The sequence below is a fragment of the Mustela lutreola genome, chromosome 15 (genome assembly GCF_030435805.1).
Source record: "Mustela lutreola isolate mMusLut2 chromosome 15, mMusLut2.pri, whole genome shotgun sequence".
Taxonomy (NCBI): Eukaryota; Metazoa; Chordata; class Mammalia; order Carnivora; family Mustelidae; genus Mustela; species Mustela lutreola.
The window spans coordinates 11,919,823-11,938,884 of NC_081304.1; the positions used below are offsets into that span (position 1 = coordinate 11,919,823).

Consider the following 19,062-nt stretch of genomic DNA (forward strand, 5'->3'; position numbering starts at 1 on the left):
ATAAAAGTATGGAAAAAGATAAAACATGATAAGGAAAGCTAGCTGCATTGATATCAGACAAATGTAACTTTCGGACAAAGAATATTATCAGGGCTAAAGAGGGATATTTCCTAATGACTTAAAGATCAGTTCATCAAGACATAGTAATCAAAATGTGCATAAAATAACAATTTTAAAGCAGAAATAAAAGAAGTCCACCATTGTGCCTAGAGATTTTAAGCCTCTTTCTCAGAATTGGTAGAGCAAATAGAAAATCAGTAATGATATAGAAAATTTGAATAATGCTGTCAACCACATTGACCTAATTGACATTAATAGAACACTCTACCTGCCATCAGTGGGATACACATTATTTTCAAATGCACATGGAGCGTTCATCATGGTAGACCATTTGCTCGTCGTAAGTCAGCTATGAATACATGTAAAAGGGTTGAGACCATACCTTCTATTTTCTGACAATAGAATTAAATAAAAAACAAAAGAGAAATATCTGGAAAATCCTGAAATATTGAAAAACTAAACAATATACTTCTAAGAAGCATGTGAATCAAAAGAGAACTCCAAGGAGAAATTACGAAAGATTTTGAACTGAATGATAAGGAAGATGCGCCCGATTCCAAATTCAGAAGACACGCCTAAAATAGTGCTTGGATGCAAATGTACAGCGATAGAAGAGAAGAAACCTCTAAAATCAACTATTTAAGCTTCCAGCTTAAGAAACTGGAGAAAAAAGAGCAAATGAAGCAGAAGGAAGGAAATAGGGAAAAAAAGAAACAGAAAAAAGACTTACAATCAGATAATTCAATGAAACCAAAAGCTCACTCTTAGAAAATGTCAACAAAATTGTAAAACTCCAGCTGGGGTAACCAAGGGGACAATAAAAAAAAATTAAAAAAAAAAAAAAAAGGAAAAGGAAAGAAGAACATGTAAATTATCGTTATCAGGAATGAACAAGGGATATCATCACAAATACTAGATAATGAAAGGATAATTAGAAAATATCATGAACAATGTTGTATTGTTTAATTCAACAATTTAGATAAAATGGACAAATTACTTGAAGGGCAAAAATTTACTGAAACTGACCCAAGAAGTAATAAGCATTCAGAAGGAGCCCTAATCTATTAAAGCAATTTAATTTCTCATAATTAAAAAAAAAAAAATTCCCCCAAAGAGAACTTCGGGCCAAATGGCTGCACTGGTAAATTCAGTCAAACCCTTAAGGAAGTTATATGCCCATCTTTCATGAGTTTTTTTTGGAAAATAGAAAAGGAACCACTTCTCAACTCATTAGCAATTCAAATCCAGCAATAATTAAAATGAATAACACATTATGACTGGCTGGGATTTACCCCAGAAACACTAGAACAGTTTTTAACATTTAAAAATCAGCCAGTGTGGGGGTGCCTGGCTGGCTCAGTTGGTAGAACATGTGACTCTTTTTTTTTTTTTCAAAGATTGTATTCATTTGAGAGAGAGAGCAGAGTGCACACGTGGAGGGAGGGAGAAGGAGAAGCAGACTCCCCACAGAGCTGGGAGCCAGATACAGGGGTTGAACTCAGGACTCCAGGATCATGATCTGAGCCAAAGGCGATGCTTAATGACTGAGCCATCCAGGTGCCGCCAAGCATGTGACTCTTGATCTCAGAATCTGAGTTCATGCCCCACCGTGTAGAGATTACTAAAATTAAAATAAATAAATAAATAAATAAATAAAGTAAAAAATAAAAATCAACCAATGTGAATCAACCTGTTGATACAAGAAAGGGGGTAAAAAATCAGATGGTCAAAGCAACAGATGTGAAAAAAAAGCATTTGACAAAGTAAAACTTGCATTCATGCTAAGAATTCTGAGGAAACAAAGACAACAAAACATCTTCAATGTGATACAGGGCATCTACAACAAACCTACCAATAGCATCAAACCTAATGATGAATGACTGAATATGCTGCACATAAGACTGGAAATGAGTAAGGATATCTGATCTCATGACCTTTATTTAACAGTTTATAGCAGGTGTAGCAGGTCTGTGCCCAAAATGTGTACATAGGAAATCTTTATGAAACTGTTTTTTGAAAGCTGACAAGAAAGAGTGAATTCAGCAAAGGCGTACACTAAAAGGTCAAAACAAAAAATCAATTATATATCTATATACTACCAAAGAATGCTTAGAAAATAACATTTAAAAATGCCATTTATAATAGCATTGAAAAAAAAAAAGATGAGATACTTAGGAATAAATTTAATGAAATGGATCCAAAATATGTACACTGAGAATGACAAAACAATTACATTAAAGAAGACCCAGGGATGCTTAGGTGGCTCAGTCAGTTAAGTGGTTAAATGTCTGCGTCTTGGTTTTGGCTCAGGTCATGATCTCAAGGTCCTGGGATGAAGTCCCCTGTGTCAGGCTTCCTGCTCAGTTGAGAACCTGCTTTTCACTCTCCTTCTGCCCCACCCCCACCCCCCACACCCCGCCATTCACACTCTCTCTCTCTCAAAGAAATAAATATATAAATAAATAAAATCTTAAAAGAGAGAGAGAGAAAGAGGAAGACCTAAATAAATGATAAGATAGGCTGTGTTCATGGGCTGGAAGACTCAATGTGGTTAAGTTGTTAGTTTTACCCAAATTGATCTTTGGATTCAATTCAGTCCCAATAAAAATTCCAAGGCTTTTTGGTAGAAATTGACAAGCCAATTGTAAAATTTGTATAGAAATACAGAGGCCTTAAACTAGCCAAAAACATTTTTTTAAATGATTGTTGAAGATGAAGAACTTGGGAAGACTTAAACTACCTGATTCCAAGACTTATTATAAGGCTACAGTAATCAAGACAGTGTGGTATGACATAGAGAAAGATAAATTTATTAATAGAACAACTAGAGAGTCCAGAAATAGATCCAATAAAAAATGGATTTTTTAATGAGAATGCTGGAATAATTCAATAAGGAAGGAATAGCTTTTTCAAAAATAATGCTGGAGGGGTGCCTGGGAGGCGATGCTAGAAAACCTGGATATCTACATGAGAAAAAAATGAACCTTAAATCTTACCTTACATCACAGACAAAAATTAACCCAACATCAATCACAGAGCTTAACTTTATAGAAGCTAAAATCACACAAAAAAAATTTTGGACAAGAAATAGGAAAAAAAAAAAACAAAACACTTTTTTGACCTTGGTGGAGACAAAAGTTTTTAGGAAAAGCATAAAACACACAATCAAAAAAGAAGAAATGAATAGACTGAACTTCATAGAAATGAAAAAAAAAATGTGCTCTTCCAAAACACCATTAAAGAATTGAAAGAGGAAGCCAGAGACCAGTAGAAAACATTTCAAGTGCAAACATCTGACACGGGACTTGTATCCAGAATATGCAGAGAATGCTTAAAACTCAAAAATATGAAGACAACTGATAAAATTTTTAAAAATAGGTAAAAGATGAGATCAACTATGTCTCCCCCAAGAAGATATATTCATGCCCAAAAAACACCCGAAAAGATGATCAGTGTCATTAGTCATCAGCAAAATGGACTTCCATTCAACTCCATGATTTCACTTCCTGCTGAAGAAGATTATCGACTTAACTTACATTCACACAGACCTATACACGGATGTTCTAGTGGACTTGCTCACAAATGCCCCACGTCGAAAACAACCCAAATGTCCATCAGCAGGTGAACAGATAAACAAGTTATGGTGCCTCCACGCAGCGGAGGAACTAACGTTCCACAATAAAAAGGAATGAACCATTCAGACACACAACTAACGGAGATGAATCCCCCCCACCCAGTTGGACTGAGTGAAAGAAGCTAGACACGAAAGAGTACATAGGGTATGATTCACTCATGTGAAATTCTGGAATTCTCACCCATGGATGATTTTGCCCTTCAGAAGACATTTGGAAATATCTGGAAATAGTTTTGGTTTGTCACAAGTTGGCGTTGGCTACTGGCATCTGGTGAGTAGAGGCCAGAAAAGTTGCTACATATCAGCTCCAAGACAAAGCATGACCTGACCTGAAATGTCCTTAGGGGTAAGGTTGAAAATCCTTAGGTTGGAGGACAGAATGTGGATGGGCGATTGGCACTGGCTGGGGTGGGGGTCGGGGTGAGAGAGGAAAGGTTGCCTGCAAAGAAGTGACAAAAATGATTTATATTCCGATTGTGGTCAAATGAAGCAGTGTATTTTATGGAACCTATACCTCAGGAATATTGATTTTTTTTTTTTTATTAGAGAGAAAGAGAGCATGTAGGGGGTGGGAAAGGAACAGACGGGCAAGAAGAGGGACAAGCAGATTCTGCACTGGGTGCAGAGCCCAATGCAGGGCTTGATCCCAGCACCCTGAGATCATGACCTGAGCCAAAACCAAGAGTCAGATGCTTAACCACTTAACCAACTGAGCCACTCAGGTGTCCCTTGAGTCTTTGTTTTTTTATTAAAAGTGAGAAAGATGGAACAAGGAATGGAGCAAAAACAAAGAAGTCCCTTGGTCAGTCCATAGTATTAAAACTTCACAAACATCCGTACGTGTGTATGGGGACTCATGCCTACAGCGATTTCTCTGTACGCAGGCCTTTTGCAAGGTGCCTGACACAAAGAGGTATATAATGAGTGTTAATAACAGTCACCCCGAACCCCACACTCTTTATGCTTTCATCTCTACACATGTCAGTGTGTGGGTTTTTTTTTTTTTTTAAGATTTTATTTATTTGTTTGACAGAGAGAGAAAGAGATCACAAGTAGGCAGAGAGGCAGGCAGAGAGAGAAGGGGAAGCAGGCCCCCTGCTAATCAGGGAGCCCGATGCGGGGCTCGATCCCAGGACCCTGAGACCATGACTTGAGCCGAAGGCAGAGGCTTAACCCACTGAGACACCCAGGCACCCTGACACCTGTCAGTGTTTTCATAAAGCAAAAGAATCCTTAACTTTTCAGCTTAGGGTGCCGTCTTTTGGAGCAAAGGCCTCGTGGAGAGAAGTCAGGTTCTATGGTGATGATCCCATGAACTGTCATTCTGGAGCCTTTATCACTGGTGTCCCTGAACTAGCTCTTTCCATCTAAAATCAGCAGCGGTGGCAGCGTTTACACCAGGGTAATTGGCAAATGCTGTAAATCAGGGCTCGTTCCCCGAGAACTGGTGGCTGGACTGTTGGCCAGTGCACCATTACCTCTGACTCAGAAAGAGAAGAAATTCATACCAAAGAGAGAATGCACATGGGTGTGAACATGGACCTTGTGGTTTGGGATTTATGATTTTTCCTCTTATGTCATCAACACAATTGCAACTGCCCTAGAGATCCATTTTCTTGTAGAACAAGGAGGGGAGGAGGCAGAGCCTGGATACAGGCCATGCGTGCTTCACGAATGATTGATTGATGGATTGGTTGATTTTTAAAGATTTATTTATTTATTTATTTGAGAGAAAGAGAGCGACAGAGAGAGCTCATGAGGAGGGGCAGAGGGAGAGGAAGTGGCAGACTCCAACTGAGCAGGACCAGGTTCAGGTCCTGACCCCAGGACCCTGAGGTCATGACCTGAGCCAAAACCAAGAGTCAGAGCTTAACCACTGAAGGCACTGAGCCACCCAAGTGACCCCATACAGTGGTTCGAAAGAAAATAATAATCGAGCCTAGGGAACACAGATTAAGCACAACAAAATATTTATGTTGGGGATAAAGCTGAATGGGGGGTAGTCAGTTGAGTGAGATCTTAGGCCACGTCCTCCGAGGAAGGGCAGAGAAACCCTAACTGAAAGGAGGGTCTGGTCACGGCTTCCTATGGATACACTTTCTAGGGGTTCAGGATCCTGCAAGGAACCTGAGCCTTGAGCATGAGAAGCCAGAAGTAAGTGCTCTAGGGTGAGCTCGCGCACCCTGTGGAGGCGTCTGGCACCTCGCTCAGGGGCTGGTTTTCCAAAGCAATAAGGCCAGAGAGGAAGGAGGGAACATTTCCCAGGGACCAGCATCCCTGGTGGTGGTAGCTCTTTCCTGAGCTGCCCCTGGCTTTCTGGGTGCTGGCCTGGCCCGAGAGAGACGCTCACTTACTTCCCTCTGGCACGTAGAACAAGGAGGCGGACCAGGTACCCCAAGCTCAGCTGGGTCAGAATCAGCAACACTGAGGCCTGGAGGCAGGAACCAGAGAGTCCTGGGGTTTGACAGCTCTCCTAGAATTTATTTAAATCACCTTTAAAATGTGATTCCCCGCCCCGCCCCCGCCCCATCCGGGAACAGTAGGAGGTCAGTTCAAGACACTGGTCCGAGTCCCTGGGCTTGGAAATCAAGCCTGTGAAACTGAAGGCCTAGTCTGAGCCCCTTCTGAGGGCCGGTGCTGGTGACAACCTTCCTGCATCACTCTGGGAAACAAGGAAGAGCAGAGGGGGGAGAACCCCCCTTCCAGCGGCCCTGCTGGGCCAGCCTGGGCCAGACCTGGGCCCAGCATCCAGGCCGTCCCCCTGCCTCTGAGAGAACTCCTGGGACCGGGGATCAGGGTCATCCGCAGCTCTGCATCTCCTGCATGGGACGGGGTGAGGGCAGACCTCTCTCTTTCTGCCGCCATCACCCTCTGATTAGTGGGATTTTAAGAACTGGATCAAAAAAATAAATAAATAAAAAAAAAAGAAAAGCAAGCAAGCACAAAAGCGGGGGTTGGGGGTGGTGGGGGGAGGGGGAACCCTAGGTAGAAATCAATGAAGCCTTTAAAGCTTCCACGCTGAAAAAGTCTGCATTTCTCTGTTGTCTTTGGGAACCCGCTGAATGGCTGGGAAACTGTTTTTAATAAACAAGAGTTCAAACGCTGAGGCTCCATTGCCAGTAGTCACGCCTTAAACTCTAAACTTTACATGAAAACTCTCCCAGTCCCTTTGAACTCGCCTTCCCTCTCCGGCGGAGCATTCCAGTGTTTATGCATTTTTTGAGATTGCTGGCAGGATTGCTTTGAATACTTTCCCTCTCTTTAGCAACTTCTCCCTTCAGAACCCATTAATGCCCCACTCAGCAACATCAAGGTATTGCTTTGAAGTCCCTTCTGGCTACGGGCCGCTCACACTCTTTGGTTACTGTGCAATCAAATAATTAAATGGATTCTCAGGGAAAAAAAAAAAAAAATCATTCTTTTCCTTGGTAATTAAACACTCCAGGTTGGACAGGAGTGCTGGGTTGCCAAGGGAGTGAGGATCTATAAAGACTCGGAGCCCAGAATTCTTTGCTCGTGACCCCCAGGGGAGAAAAATAATAACAGGAGAGTCAGCTCCGTGCTCACTTCCCTTCTGCGCCCAGGGCTCTCTGGTCTCAGGACCTCCCTTCTGAGAGTGGCGGTGGGGGGCATCCCCGCCAGGAGAGTTCCTTTTTGGGGTGGGGGGTGGCCAGGGCTGTGGGGCATCTCTGGAACAAGCCCGGGAGAGATTGTAGCTGCCAGAGGACAGGGATGGGCTCACCCCCATCACGCTGGGGGTGTGTAGGGGGGGCGGGGAGGGGGCAGACCAGGGAGGGTCAGAGCAGGAGGGGGAGGAGCAGGAAAGGGAGGAGAAGGGGGGAGGAGGGAGGAGAAAGAGGGATGGAGGGAGAGACTGGGAGAGGCAAGGGAGCTGGAACGGGGAAGGACCGGATGGAGAAGAGAAGGGGGAGAAACCGGGACCAAGAGGGGGAGGAGTGAGGAGGAAGTTGAGAGGGGGGAACGGGAGGGGAGTGGGCAGGGGAGGGGAGGGGAGGGGAGGGAAAGCGGACCAGGAGGGGCGGAAGGTCTGCTGCCCAGGCTGCTGCTGCACCTGGTTCCGGGACTCTCGGGCCTCCGGCAGGGTTAGCTTCTCCCAGATCGAAGCCCCCACCCCCACCCCCCACCCCCGCCTCAGCTGGGGCACAGTCCAGCCCTGGAAGACGCCAGGTTCTCCTGGCCACCGGCTCCACTTGGAGACCTCCACTGCCCCCCACCCCCACTTCTTGCCCACCTTCTTGCCCCTCCCAGGACTGCCCATCCTTCTGTTATTCTCCTGATCAGTCCCCAGGACCCTGCATGTCCCAGCCTGGAAGGGGCCTTGCTCTGGACAGCCTAAGCAGAGGTGGCTCTCCTCTGGGCCTCCGGACAAGCTCCATGTGGGCACTCCTCACACTGAGGTCTAATGTCTCAACCTGGTGTTAATCCGGTTGGGGGCCACGTCCTCATTGTCTCTCTACCCCCCACCCCCTGCCCTGGTGCAGTGCGCATGGTACCTCCCAATCGGTGTTGGTGATGAGGACATTCCGCAGAGACCAGGGAACATGGGCTTGGGTCCCAAAGGTCATGTGACATAAAGGCCATTATATAATGGCCTTTGCTTGCTAGCATCTAAACGTGACGTTCTCCAGAACTTGAACTTGAAGTATCTCTTCACCACTCCCTCTGTTTCTCAAAGCCACAGCTTCTCCTCTTGAATCTCTTTCCTGCCATTTCAGGCCATATAATGCATAGACCTAAAACTCCAGGAGCTTGGGCTCTCTGACATCCAAACGGGCCTTGAGAACAGACCCTTCCCTCCTCTAGGACAGCAGCTGCATTATTAGTCAGAATTCTTTTGGTTGAGTATGTCAAAAACCTGTCAAGTTGACTTAAGAAAAAAACAGATGACAGGATTTGCTGACTCACAAGGCTGGGCTCTTGGGCAGCTGAATCTGGGGGATCCCAGGGATGTTGACAAGACTTGGTTCATCCATCTCTCTGTCCCCACCCCTCCATCTTGTGGCTCTGGATTTCTCTCTTGGGTTCAACAGCAGATACTCATTCTCCACTTCTTGGCATCCAGAAGCTCCAAGATTTTGTCCTACCATTTCAGAAGCCCCAGAAAAAGAGGGCACCCCATTCTCCAAATGCGTGGCACAAGTCACAGGGTTCATTGGCCCAACTTAAGTTGTCTCATTGGACCGACTTAAGTCACGTCGGTGAGCCACCCATGATAGCCAACGTGATGGAGTATATTAATTGGCCGGATCAGGTACCATTTTTGTAGCTGAGTGTTGCTTCCCAAAGGAAAACCAAGGTGCTGTTATCCGGAGATGAAAACATGGATGTTGGACCAAATAAAATTACAGATGACCACGGCAAGGACAAACCTCACTGGTACCATTTATGGCAGTTCTTGGAAGGCAGTGATGGGGGAAAACACTGAGTGTTGGAGGCAAAGGAGTGGAGATAAAACGGGACATGAAACTAGACTTCATCAGACATGCAAAGAAGGGCGAGCAACAATGGAATTGGACAATCAGCAGAGGAATCAAGCAGTGGGGGGTCCAGGAGCAGGACCTCCCAACAGAGAAGGCGCCGTGAAGGCAGGAACTCCAAGCTGTTCTTTCTGGGTCCAGAACGTATCCTACAGCTCCTACAGAGTCCGGAGCCAGTTCCAGCTTCACCTGCCCCTCTGGCCTCCAGGTAGGAGAGGTTGTGCTCTGCCTCTTGTTGGAAAAGGAGGTTCGGCTGGAGGGATTGAGACAGATCAGCCCAGTGACCAGGGAAGTTGGCAGAGCCGGTCACCAGCATCTCTCGGAACAATGGAAGTACGCGCACAGCATGTGCCGACATTTACCCTGAAATATTATGAGACGCTCAGAACACTTGACTGAGCAAGAGAACGAGCCGTGTATCAGAAGGAAATACACCCGAATAATTATTAAGTGGCATCTCTGGGTAGTGGGATTACAGGCGGATTTCTTTGTCTTTTATGTAATTCTGTGCATTTTTCAAATTCTTTTTACGGAGACTTTTTTTGTCGGGGGAGGGGCGTGGGATACAAATTAAAAGGGAAAAAAACTCTGAGGTGCTCATGTCAAAACACTGTACAAGCCAACGTTTTCCTACCATAATCCAGTCTTCCGTTTAATTCATTTTCTCACTGTCTCTCTGTCTCTCACCCTGAGGACTGTCCCTCCGTCTGGATAATTGGCCTCTGGCTGACTGGGAAGCAGGTGGCCCAAGCAGCTCTGTCCCCTGAAGTGAGGTTGGGGAGGGGGTGGTTCTCTGCTTCGCTGAGAGGGGCTGGTTCCCACTGGGCCTGGCAAGGGAGAGAGGGCAGGCTCAGATGGAAGACAGCTGTGCCCCTCCCCCAGCGCGTGCCCCTCCCCCTTCTCTCGCCCCCCCCTGGGCTTTTTTGGGCTGGATGAATGAACAACAAAGGACTGTGGCCATCTCAGGCACGCCAAGAAGTGGGTGTCATCTGGAGGACGCTGCCGCCCAAACCTTTTATGCTGACAAACCATGTTGATCAGAAGACTAAGAGCTTCTTGCTGTCTTCAGCCTGCCAAGTGCTTGACAGTGACTCAGAAATCATTTGTAAAATTGATGGCCACAAGAGATTTTACTTACCCTCGTGCGAACAGGTGCCCAGGCACCCACTGCCTGGCTGGGCATGGGAGCTGAGGGTCAGTTAACCAAGGAGCATCCCTGCCAAGACACAAACCCCCTGCTACAAGACCATTAGAATGACATCCGTCTATCACTGCCACCACCCAACGACGACCTGGGAGCTGATGCCGTCCCTTTGGGATCACAAGCCTGTGCCACCCTCAGGCTCCCAGGGAGGAACAGATTTGGACAGCTCGTGTAGTAAGAATGCCAGCTTCCAGGCCAGAGGAGGTCCAAAAGCCATGGAAAGTGTCTTCGTGTTATATTCTTCACCTGGAAATCTTTGGAGGTTGAAATTCTGTAATATTCTCCCAGGGACCTATTTCAGGGTTTCAGATCTTGGTAGCCAAGATCGTTTTTGGAGAGACAGTTACAACTCCTGCTTTTCATGCTGTTGTGCCAGGGACATGGAGGGGACAGCCGGGGGGAGGGGAAGTCTCAGATTCTGGCTTTCTCTTCTGGTGGACAAAGACCAGCAACCTGGCTTCTCTGGTTTGACGCAGGTTGAGTAGAAATGGAAGCCGAAGAATGTGGAGGAGTGCAGGTAGAGTGTGCCCAGGAGAAGGGGCTTAGTCTGCTCCACTCTGGGAAGGGAGGCAGGCAGGGAGTATGGAGTGACGTCGGGGGGCAGGGGTGGGGGGGCGGAGAAGTCACTGGTGGACAGAGGGACAAGGGAGACCTTGCACGTGGTCACGGTGCATTTCTCCTTGAGGTGATCGTGGAACTGCCTCTCGTTGAAAGATTTGTGCTTCTCTTCTCTTGTTAGGACAGACAAAATGCGGGAGTCATGACGGGACCCGCCAGGAGACACAGATTCCGCCGTTAAGTATTTGTTGTGGGTTGAACTGTGTCTTCCCACAAAGTCATGGTGAAGAAATCCTAACCCCCGGGACCTCAGAAGGTTGCCCGTGTTGGAAAACGAGGTCTTTGCAGATGTAAGTTAACCCAGATGAGATCAGCTGGGCCCTTCGCCAATATGAATAGTGTCCTCATAAAAAGGGGAAGTTTGGGCTCAGTTGCAGATCAACGTAGAGGAAGGATGGTGTGATAAGACGCAGGGAAGATCCCCTAAAGTGGGAGTTTCGCCTCCCCAAGCCCAGGAATGCCGGCGGCCACCTGAACCCAGAAGGGGCCAGAAAGCACATACCTTGTTTTCAGACCCCCAACCTCCAGAACGGAAGCAACAAACCTCTGTGGTTCGAAGCTACCCCGTTCTTCGTGCTTTGTTCCAGCAGCCCCAAACGGGCAGGACCTTCTCACAGAAAGTGAGTTCATACAAGGTGCTCAGAGGTTTGTTTAAGGAGTTGACAAATGCAATAGATCAAGCCCTTGGTCTTGACCTCCTGACGTCCCGCAGAGCTCATCCGCCCGAGGACTGTGTACGGAGATGCCGCCAGGGGCACAGCCCTGGTGTCAGGATCCAGGGGCTAGCGGCGGGACACCAAGAAGGGGAGCCTGGACCTGTCTGTCTCGCAGCTTCACCGCTCTCAGTTCCCGGGATGCCGGGAACAAACGTCCATGGGGCTGTCGCGAAACCCCGTGGCTCCGTGGCTCCACTTGTGGGTGAACCAACACCAAAGGAAAACGTCTCTCTCTCCTCGTGAGCAAATCTGAAGGACGGAAGCCACGTGGAACCTGGACACAAAGCAGTGTGGAGAATGAGGGCTTCGCTTTCCAGTTTCCGGAGTAGAAGCAAGCCCTCGAGAAGCGGAGAGGAAGGAAGGTGGAGAGGACAATCCAAAAGCATCTGCCACAGCTGGACTCTCCAGGTTAAACACCAGATGCCCAGTAAAGTCTGAATTTCAGATAAACAGGTAGATTTCTTGTATAAGGACGCCCCCACGACTGCATGGGACATACTTAGAGTGAAAAATTATTCATCATTTATAGGAAATTTGAATTTAATGGAGCGTCCTATATTTTAATTTACTAAAGGGGGCAACTCTAACCACAACACCATTCATGGCTGGTTTCCAGCGTCATCTTGTTGAGATCACTGGAGACGGTGGGAGGGCAGGCCGACCGCGATGCCTGCAACCACCGGCTTCTCCGCGGATCCCCGCCGTGCACCAGGTCTGATACACACAGCATGAAAGGCTCAGGGGCTCCCAACAACACAGTTCAGTCCAAAGTTGAGTTTGGGGAAATGGAGCAAAATCAGATGGTGGGTTAAGAAGGGTCATGTGTGGGGCGCCTGGGTGGCCCAGGGGTTAAGCCTCTGCCTTTGGCCCAGGTCATGAGCTCAGGTTCCTGGGATCAAGCCCCGCATTGGGCTCTCTGCTCTGCAGGGAGCCTGCTTTCCCCCCTCTCTCTGTCTGCCTCTCTGCCCACTTGTGATCTCTCTCTCTCTCTCTCTCTCTCTGTCAAATAAATAAAATCTTAAAAAAAAAAAAAAAAGAAGAAGAAGGGTCGTGAGTGGTCACGGGGTGTCTGGAGAAGTCTTACCTGGCACTCTCTGTATCACCCAGGGTGACTTTTCATCTGTAAAGCTCTTTTTTTCTTTCTTTCTTTTAAAGACGTTATTTTTAAGTTTTGTCTATACCCATTGTGGGGCTTGAACTCACAACCCCAAGATCAAGCGTTGTATGCTCCACGAACTGAGCCAGCCAGGCGCTCCTATCTATAAAGCTCTTGTGCATCAAAGTGGGAGCCACAGACCCTGTTCTCAAACTCAGGGGAGGAAGAAGGGAAAAATAGAAGTGACCATAGGCTGAGCACCAGAGAAAGTCAGGGTCCCTCGGGATTCTGGAGGGGAGGCCGGGGTGAGGACAGGGAAAGGGACTGGTGAGAGAAAAGAGGGAAAGCACCAGGCGGAGTCAGGGATAAAGACTGGGCGGTGGGGATCCGCAGGTGAGCGCAGCAGCTGACGTGTTCCAGGTCAGACTCACGACCAGGAACTGCGCACACCTTAGCAAGTTTCATCAGCCCTGGGAAGGATGCTCATGGCTCTGCTCAGTTTACAAAGAGGCAAACCCAGGTAGAAGGACATTCACTGTTCAAGGCGACCCGGCTTGAAAATGGAGATCATACCAGAAAGGAAGGCTTGGCTCAGGTTGAGGAGCGCCTTGGCTATCCGGACTTGAGTTTTAAGTGGGTGGCATAACCGTGGCTCGAAGGCCAACCGGGAGCAAGGCCCTGGAGAGTTGGAGACAAGCCAGTGTCTCAGACAGTCGGGCAGGAAGTGGCCAAAGCCCTAAAAAGGACCTTTGATCCGCAAATTCTACTTGGAAAACCTTTCTCCTAATAATTAAAGACCATTTAGAGATGAACACCGAGGGAGTGCTTAGCTAGAAAGATTTCATTACAACGTGACTTATAATTGCAGATTTGGTAAACTATATAAATGTCCAGCCAGAAGTGATTAGTTAAATAAATGCAGCCATCATTCGGGCCATGTTGTGGAGCAAAGAAGAATATTATTTTTTTAAAAGATTTTATTTATTTGACAGAGAAAGAGAGAGAGAGAGATCGAGATCACAAGTAGGCAGAGCAGCAGGCGGGGGTGGGGTGGGGGTAGAGGGGCGGTGGCGGGGTGGGGGGGAAGCAGGCTCCCTGCTGAGCAGAGAGCCTGATGCAGGGCTCAATCCCAGGACCCTGAGATCATGACCGGAGCCGAAGGCAGAGGCATACCCCACTGAGCCACCCAGGCGCCCCAGGACCTCTGACATTTAAGTCAAGACCTGAAGGCTGAAAGGCGGACAACCTCAGCAAGAGCTGAGGGAGGGGGTGTTCCCCACAGAGGGAACAGCATATGCAAAGACTCTGAGCAGAACTCAAAGGTTGGTGTGGTTGAAGCACAGGGATTTTGTATTTTCAGAACTGGGTGCTATCCAGGCGAAGGACCCCTCTCCTGCGACAAGCCATAGAATACAGTAGAGGCTCAGTCTCATAGCAGATTTTTAGAAAACCGAGTTGATGATGTGAAATAATGATGCTAAGGAAGGGGTGAATCCCTCTTTTAAATCATCTACGTTATTTGGGGAGTTCCTGTAAAACCAAGTGATTTATTAAAGGTTAAAAAAAAAAGTACTTTTCCTTACCAAAAAGAACAATAAGGAAAACCAACAACAACAACAACAAATATAACCTAATTCTTCAAATAGACTGGAGGATTTTCTTTGGGATAATTGCTAATTTCCTTCTTTGACAGCACAACTACCGTCCCATCATGTTGGGGTAGGGGGAAGTAGAACAGGACCCTTTTCCCAAAACCCCACATTTCAAGCCTTTCTACACGAACTCTCCATAGGTGAGAGTCCACACAGAATTTCCAAGTATTGTATAAAGTCACCAATTTAATGAAAATTTAAAGATGCTCCGGGGTCAAGCCGCCTACCAGCCCCTTTGCCCACCACCCTCTTGGTTCTGTGCCAAGGGCAAGGGAAGAGGGACGCGAGAGCCCAGATGCTGCAGGAATGAGGAGGGGTGGAATTTCCAAACGAGGAGCTAATAATAACACAGGCCCTAAGAATGGAACCGAAGTACCTCAAGACCCAGAGTGAGATCCTAAGGCTCCGCACCTCACTCGCCGTCGTAGCAGCGCTGGAAGTGAGCACAGGGATTATCCCCACTTAGTAGAGACAAAAACTGTGCCCCCCACCAGGTCTGCACCCCACTCTGATTAGCTGGTTAACAATTAATCTGAGAAATGAGGCCAGAGCACAAGGAAGCACCAGGGAACGAGCACTAAGTGGGTGAATCGGACTGGGAGCTGGAGTTCAGGAAGGGGGAGATCCAGGAGCAACTGAGCAAGTGCAACTCCTTCGGGAGAGGCCAGATTGGCGCAGGTCCTGTCCAGTCGGTAGGGGTTGGGTGGACGGGGCTGCTGGAGCAGGGGCAGAGCGTTTCTGAAGGGCTAGGTTGGGTCATAGATGATTTGGGGGGCAGGGAAGAAAGAGCAGATAGCCAGACTGTGTTTTAGCTTTTCCTTTTGAGTCATAGATCCCTTTAAGAATCTAATAAGACTAATGACCCTTTTCTCAGAGAAAGCAACAGCTGATTTCACCATGTCGAGGGTTGAGAAAACCCAGCAGCCCCCCTTCCCCCCTAGCAGCCCATCCGGGCCAGGTGAAGCGGGCCTGATTGTTAAAATGCAAGAGGCAGGACGCCTGCGTGGCTCAGTGGATTAAGCCTCTGCCTTCGGCTCAGGGTCCTGGGATCGAGTCCCACGTCGGGCTCTCTGCTCAGTGGGGAGCCTGCTTCCTCCTCTCTCTCTGCCTGTCTCTCTGCCTACTTGTGATCTCTGTCAAATAAATAAATACAATCTTAAAAAAAAAAAAAAAAAAAAAAAGCCAGAGGCAGAGAAGCAGGCCTTCTCAGCAGAACTGCAGACGTGAGTGGCCCATCTTCTGGGCTGGCGTGCCTTCTCACAGATGCCCAGGTTTGTCTGAGCCCCAGACCTGGTTTTAACCCGTTACTCTCATGGGATGAATCAAAAGGCCTGAAGATAAATGCCTCTCACATCCTAACCAAACCACCCACACCAGGTTCAATGCCTTTGTCCTTTCCGGTTGGAAAGAACCTTACAGTCTGGAAGGTGGTTTTGGGATGCCTCTGCTGTGAGCACTCCCGTTGCAGCTGGGAGGGGGAGGGGAGCGTGCAGCAAGCCCCATCGTTAGGACCAAGATCAAGGACTCCTGTGGTCTGGTGCCCCGTTCGCCCCTGACCCACATCACCCCCAACCGCCGCCAGAGCCCTGGCCTTACCCTACCCTGTCCACCGCACATGTTCCAATGGGGACAGAAAGCGGCCAGATTTGCAGCAGACCGGACCGCGGGAAAACTCCAAGAAGCCAAGCCTGACCGACACTCTTTCTAAAATGGGCCCATTAGAGGACTCTTTAAGGTAGACAGACCTGCTCCCCCAGGTCAGAAACACAGCCCGACTTCCCAGGGCTTGGCGCACCAGGAGGTAACCAGAGTCTGTTGACTGAAGGACCGTCAGCGGACCTCTGTGGTCCAGCGAACCATGTGGTTTTCTTGCTGAGCCACCTTTCTCCCCCCGCCCCCTTTCCAGCACAGACCTTCAATAAGGCCAGGCCCCTTGCTGAAGGCATCAGCAGAGGCCACTGTCAAGGCCACAGAGAGGGTGGCTGGTTAGCACCGAGCTCAAGGCTCATCAGCTCCACTGGTCTTTCCGGACCCATATGCCATTTTCTGCACATTTTCTCCCAGTATTCCTGGGACTACCCCATCTCCACTCCTTATCTCATGGACCTACCTGGCCAGATGCAACCCGCCTTCGAGGAAGAGCTAAAAGGCGGTGGCAGGGGGAGGGGAACGTCAGAGGAGGCGGTCTATAGCCTGCAGGAGAAGGAGAAAATCCTCAGCAAGTTAGCCTGGCGATTTGAAGTCAGGGTTCTTCAAAATGCCAGGGCGGGGCCCCCTTGGGGGAGAAGAGGTCCAGATCAGTCGGAGGTGGGCTCTAGCAAGGTGGGAAATCCGGCCCAGGGGTTCACACACAGAAGGCTGCCTCTGCCCTGCTCCCGCCCCAGGGGACTCAGAGACGAGGCCAACGTTTTGAAAAATATAAAATTTTAATAAAGGCTACATCTCTTAATTACAATAATTATTGTACCAAGTAATTTTCCTTAAATGAACTCTTTATAATGCATAATTTACAGTATAAGTAGAACAAAATGCCATGGCAAAAGTCATTGAGTACAAGACTTGTAATAAAAAGGCATAAAATATATTTATACATAAACCCCTTTCAAAAAACAAGGGAAAGTTGGAGCCCTCAATATAGGGCGACACACGGAGCGGGACACCGTGCAGGTACAGGTACTGTACTGATTTCAAGTCAAGCACTAGAGATAGTGGATTAACACTCTTCTGTCGTACAATATATACAGACATATAGTACAGGGAACAATGGCAAACAGAATGTACAGATTAACTTAACACGAAAACCCGAACATCAAAATGAAGGGGTCTGGAGGAAAGGGTGCTGCTGGGTCTTCCCACAACGATTCTGCTTCTTTGCAGGGTAAGGGGGGAGGGGTTCCAAAGACTTGTTAAAAAAACAAAAACCCAACCAACCAAAACTCCAAGGAATTGTTTCAACGCAAGTGCGAGTTGAACTCCAAGGTTCTAGCAGGCCTCGGCCGTTGGGTGCCGAGCCTTGGTGGGGGGGGGGGGGGGGGTTTGGAGTTACCGAGGAAATCTGGGGTCCCCAAAAATGAAGCTCCCACCCCCACCTCCCGCCCCACAGTGGATTCCATCCCACACGATGATCCCCAAATGGCGGTGACGTTGCAACAGAAGTCAGTCCTCAAGACCTTTACGACAAAACAGAGCAGCACAGAAAGAAAATGCACCAATTTTCTGTGTGTGTCAATGGTAGGGCACCATTTTAAAAAGTCTATCTTCACTTGGAGAAATGCAGGGCAAAGCACAGTAATTCCCCCGTTAATGAAGACATCATGAATGCACCCCTAGCTCAACTCTCAAGTTTGGACAGGACGATGAAAACGTCCCCTCTCCCCCGTCCGTGTTTAAAGCAGCATATCCATTAACTGGGGGGTGGGGGGAGCGGGGAATCAATTGTTCAATAAATAGCAGGAAGGGCTCCTGTTCAGGGAAGCTATATACAGTCCTCAGTTTGTGGGTTTCAGATCCCCAGGCGGTCATAGATTACCTACGCGTGGCAGTCTCTCCAACACAGCCCGTATCTTCAATAGCCAAGAGTGGTCATGTTTTTAATAAATAGTTCAGGCTTTTCTTATCTCAGTACCCAGCTCGTGAATAATGAAAACCAACCTCCCTACCCTCCCCACCCTCCCCGAGCGGCCAGTGGCCAATTCTTCCCGGGATTTTTGTCTTCTTCATTGGTTTAGTTTTCCTTCAAAACATCTCATCGCGGTCCGTCACGGCCAAGGCCGGGGGTGCGGGCGGGCGGGTGGCCCCGCAGTCCGACCAGCACGGAGGCTCAGTCGATCCTCTCCACCTTCCCCAGGATCCTGCCTTCGTACATGGGGAGCACCGCCTCATCGTCCCTGATCTCCTCGAACACAGCTCCGCAGGCAAACTCGTCGCTCGCTTTTTTGAAGTAATACCTTAAAAGGAAAACCCAGAGAGCGTCTTGGTGAAAAGTGCATTTTCTACTTTGCTTAGGAGAAAGGCGAGACGTCAGCCTGGAGGACGGAGGGGTCGTGAGGGTGCTGCTGCCGCAGGTGTGCACGGGGACCCTGGGGGGCGCGCAATGGGGTCACCCAGGACACGGCCCGGGAGCACGGGGCCAAGCAAGCAGCCTCCTGCCTGCAGTCTTCCTCCCAGAACGCTTAGGCCAACCCGCAACCCGCAGCGCCGCGCTGGGCAGAGCGAGCGCACTCTGCAGAGGAGAGCGGCCTGAGGCTTTCTCCCCATTTGGGGAGGGGTGTGGGGAGAAGGGCGGGACGGGCAAGGCACGCATGGTCCATTTGCAGTAGAAGCCACCAAGGTTGTGGGGAGGGGGTGTCCCCTCCAAGAGGCCCCAGACCCAGCCACCCTGAGCCTGCAGAAGTCTGTGGAAGGCGGACACCTCCGGTCCCCCCCACCCCGCGGCGCCCACAGGCCGGCTCCTCTGGCCTGACCCTGGCCCAGCCATGGGGACAGGCCGCTGCAGGAGGCTGGCCAGCGCCACCTTGCTTCCTGGGGCAGCAGAGACCGCCCCCGGCCGCCGCCTCAACCCTCTTCTTCCCATTTCCCTCCCCC

General features: G+C 48.7%; 1 protein-coding gene across 5 annotated transcripts in view; it reads right to left on the bottom strand.

Moving 5' to 3' along the window:
• Positions 1 to 18,285: 18,285 nt before the first annotated feature.
• The window catches only part of AXIN2 (axin 2), a 29,804-nt gene continuing 29,027 nt past the window's right edge, over positions 18,286 to 19,062 (bottom strand). For all 5 annotated transcript variants that reach the window (XM_059148308.1, XM_059148309.1, XM_059148310.1 and 2 more), the window contains one exon: positions 18,286 to 18,425. In XM_059148308.1, the coding sequence (XP_059004291.1) occupies positions 18,299 to 18,425 (127 nt within the window). In that variant the 3' untranslated portion in view covers positions 18,286 to 18,298. The remainder of the gene's footprint in view (positions 18,426 to 19,062) is intronic.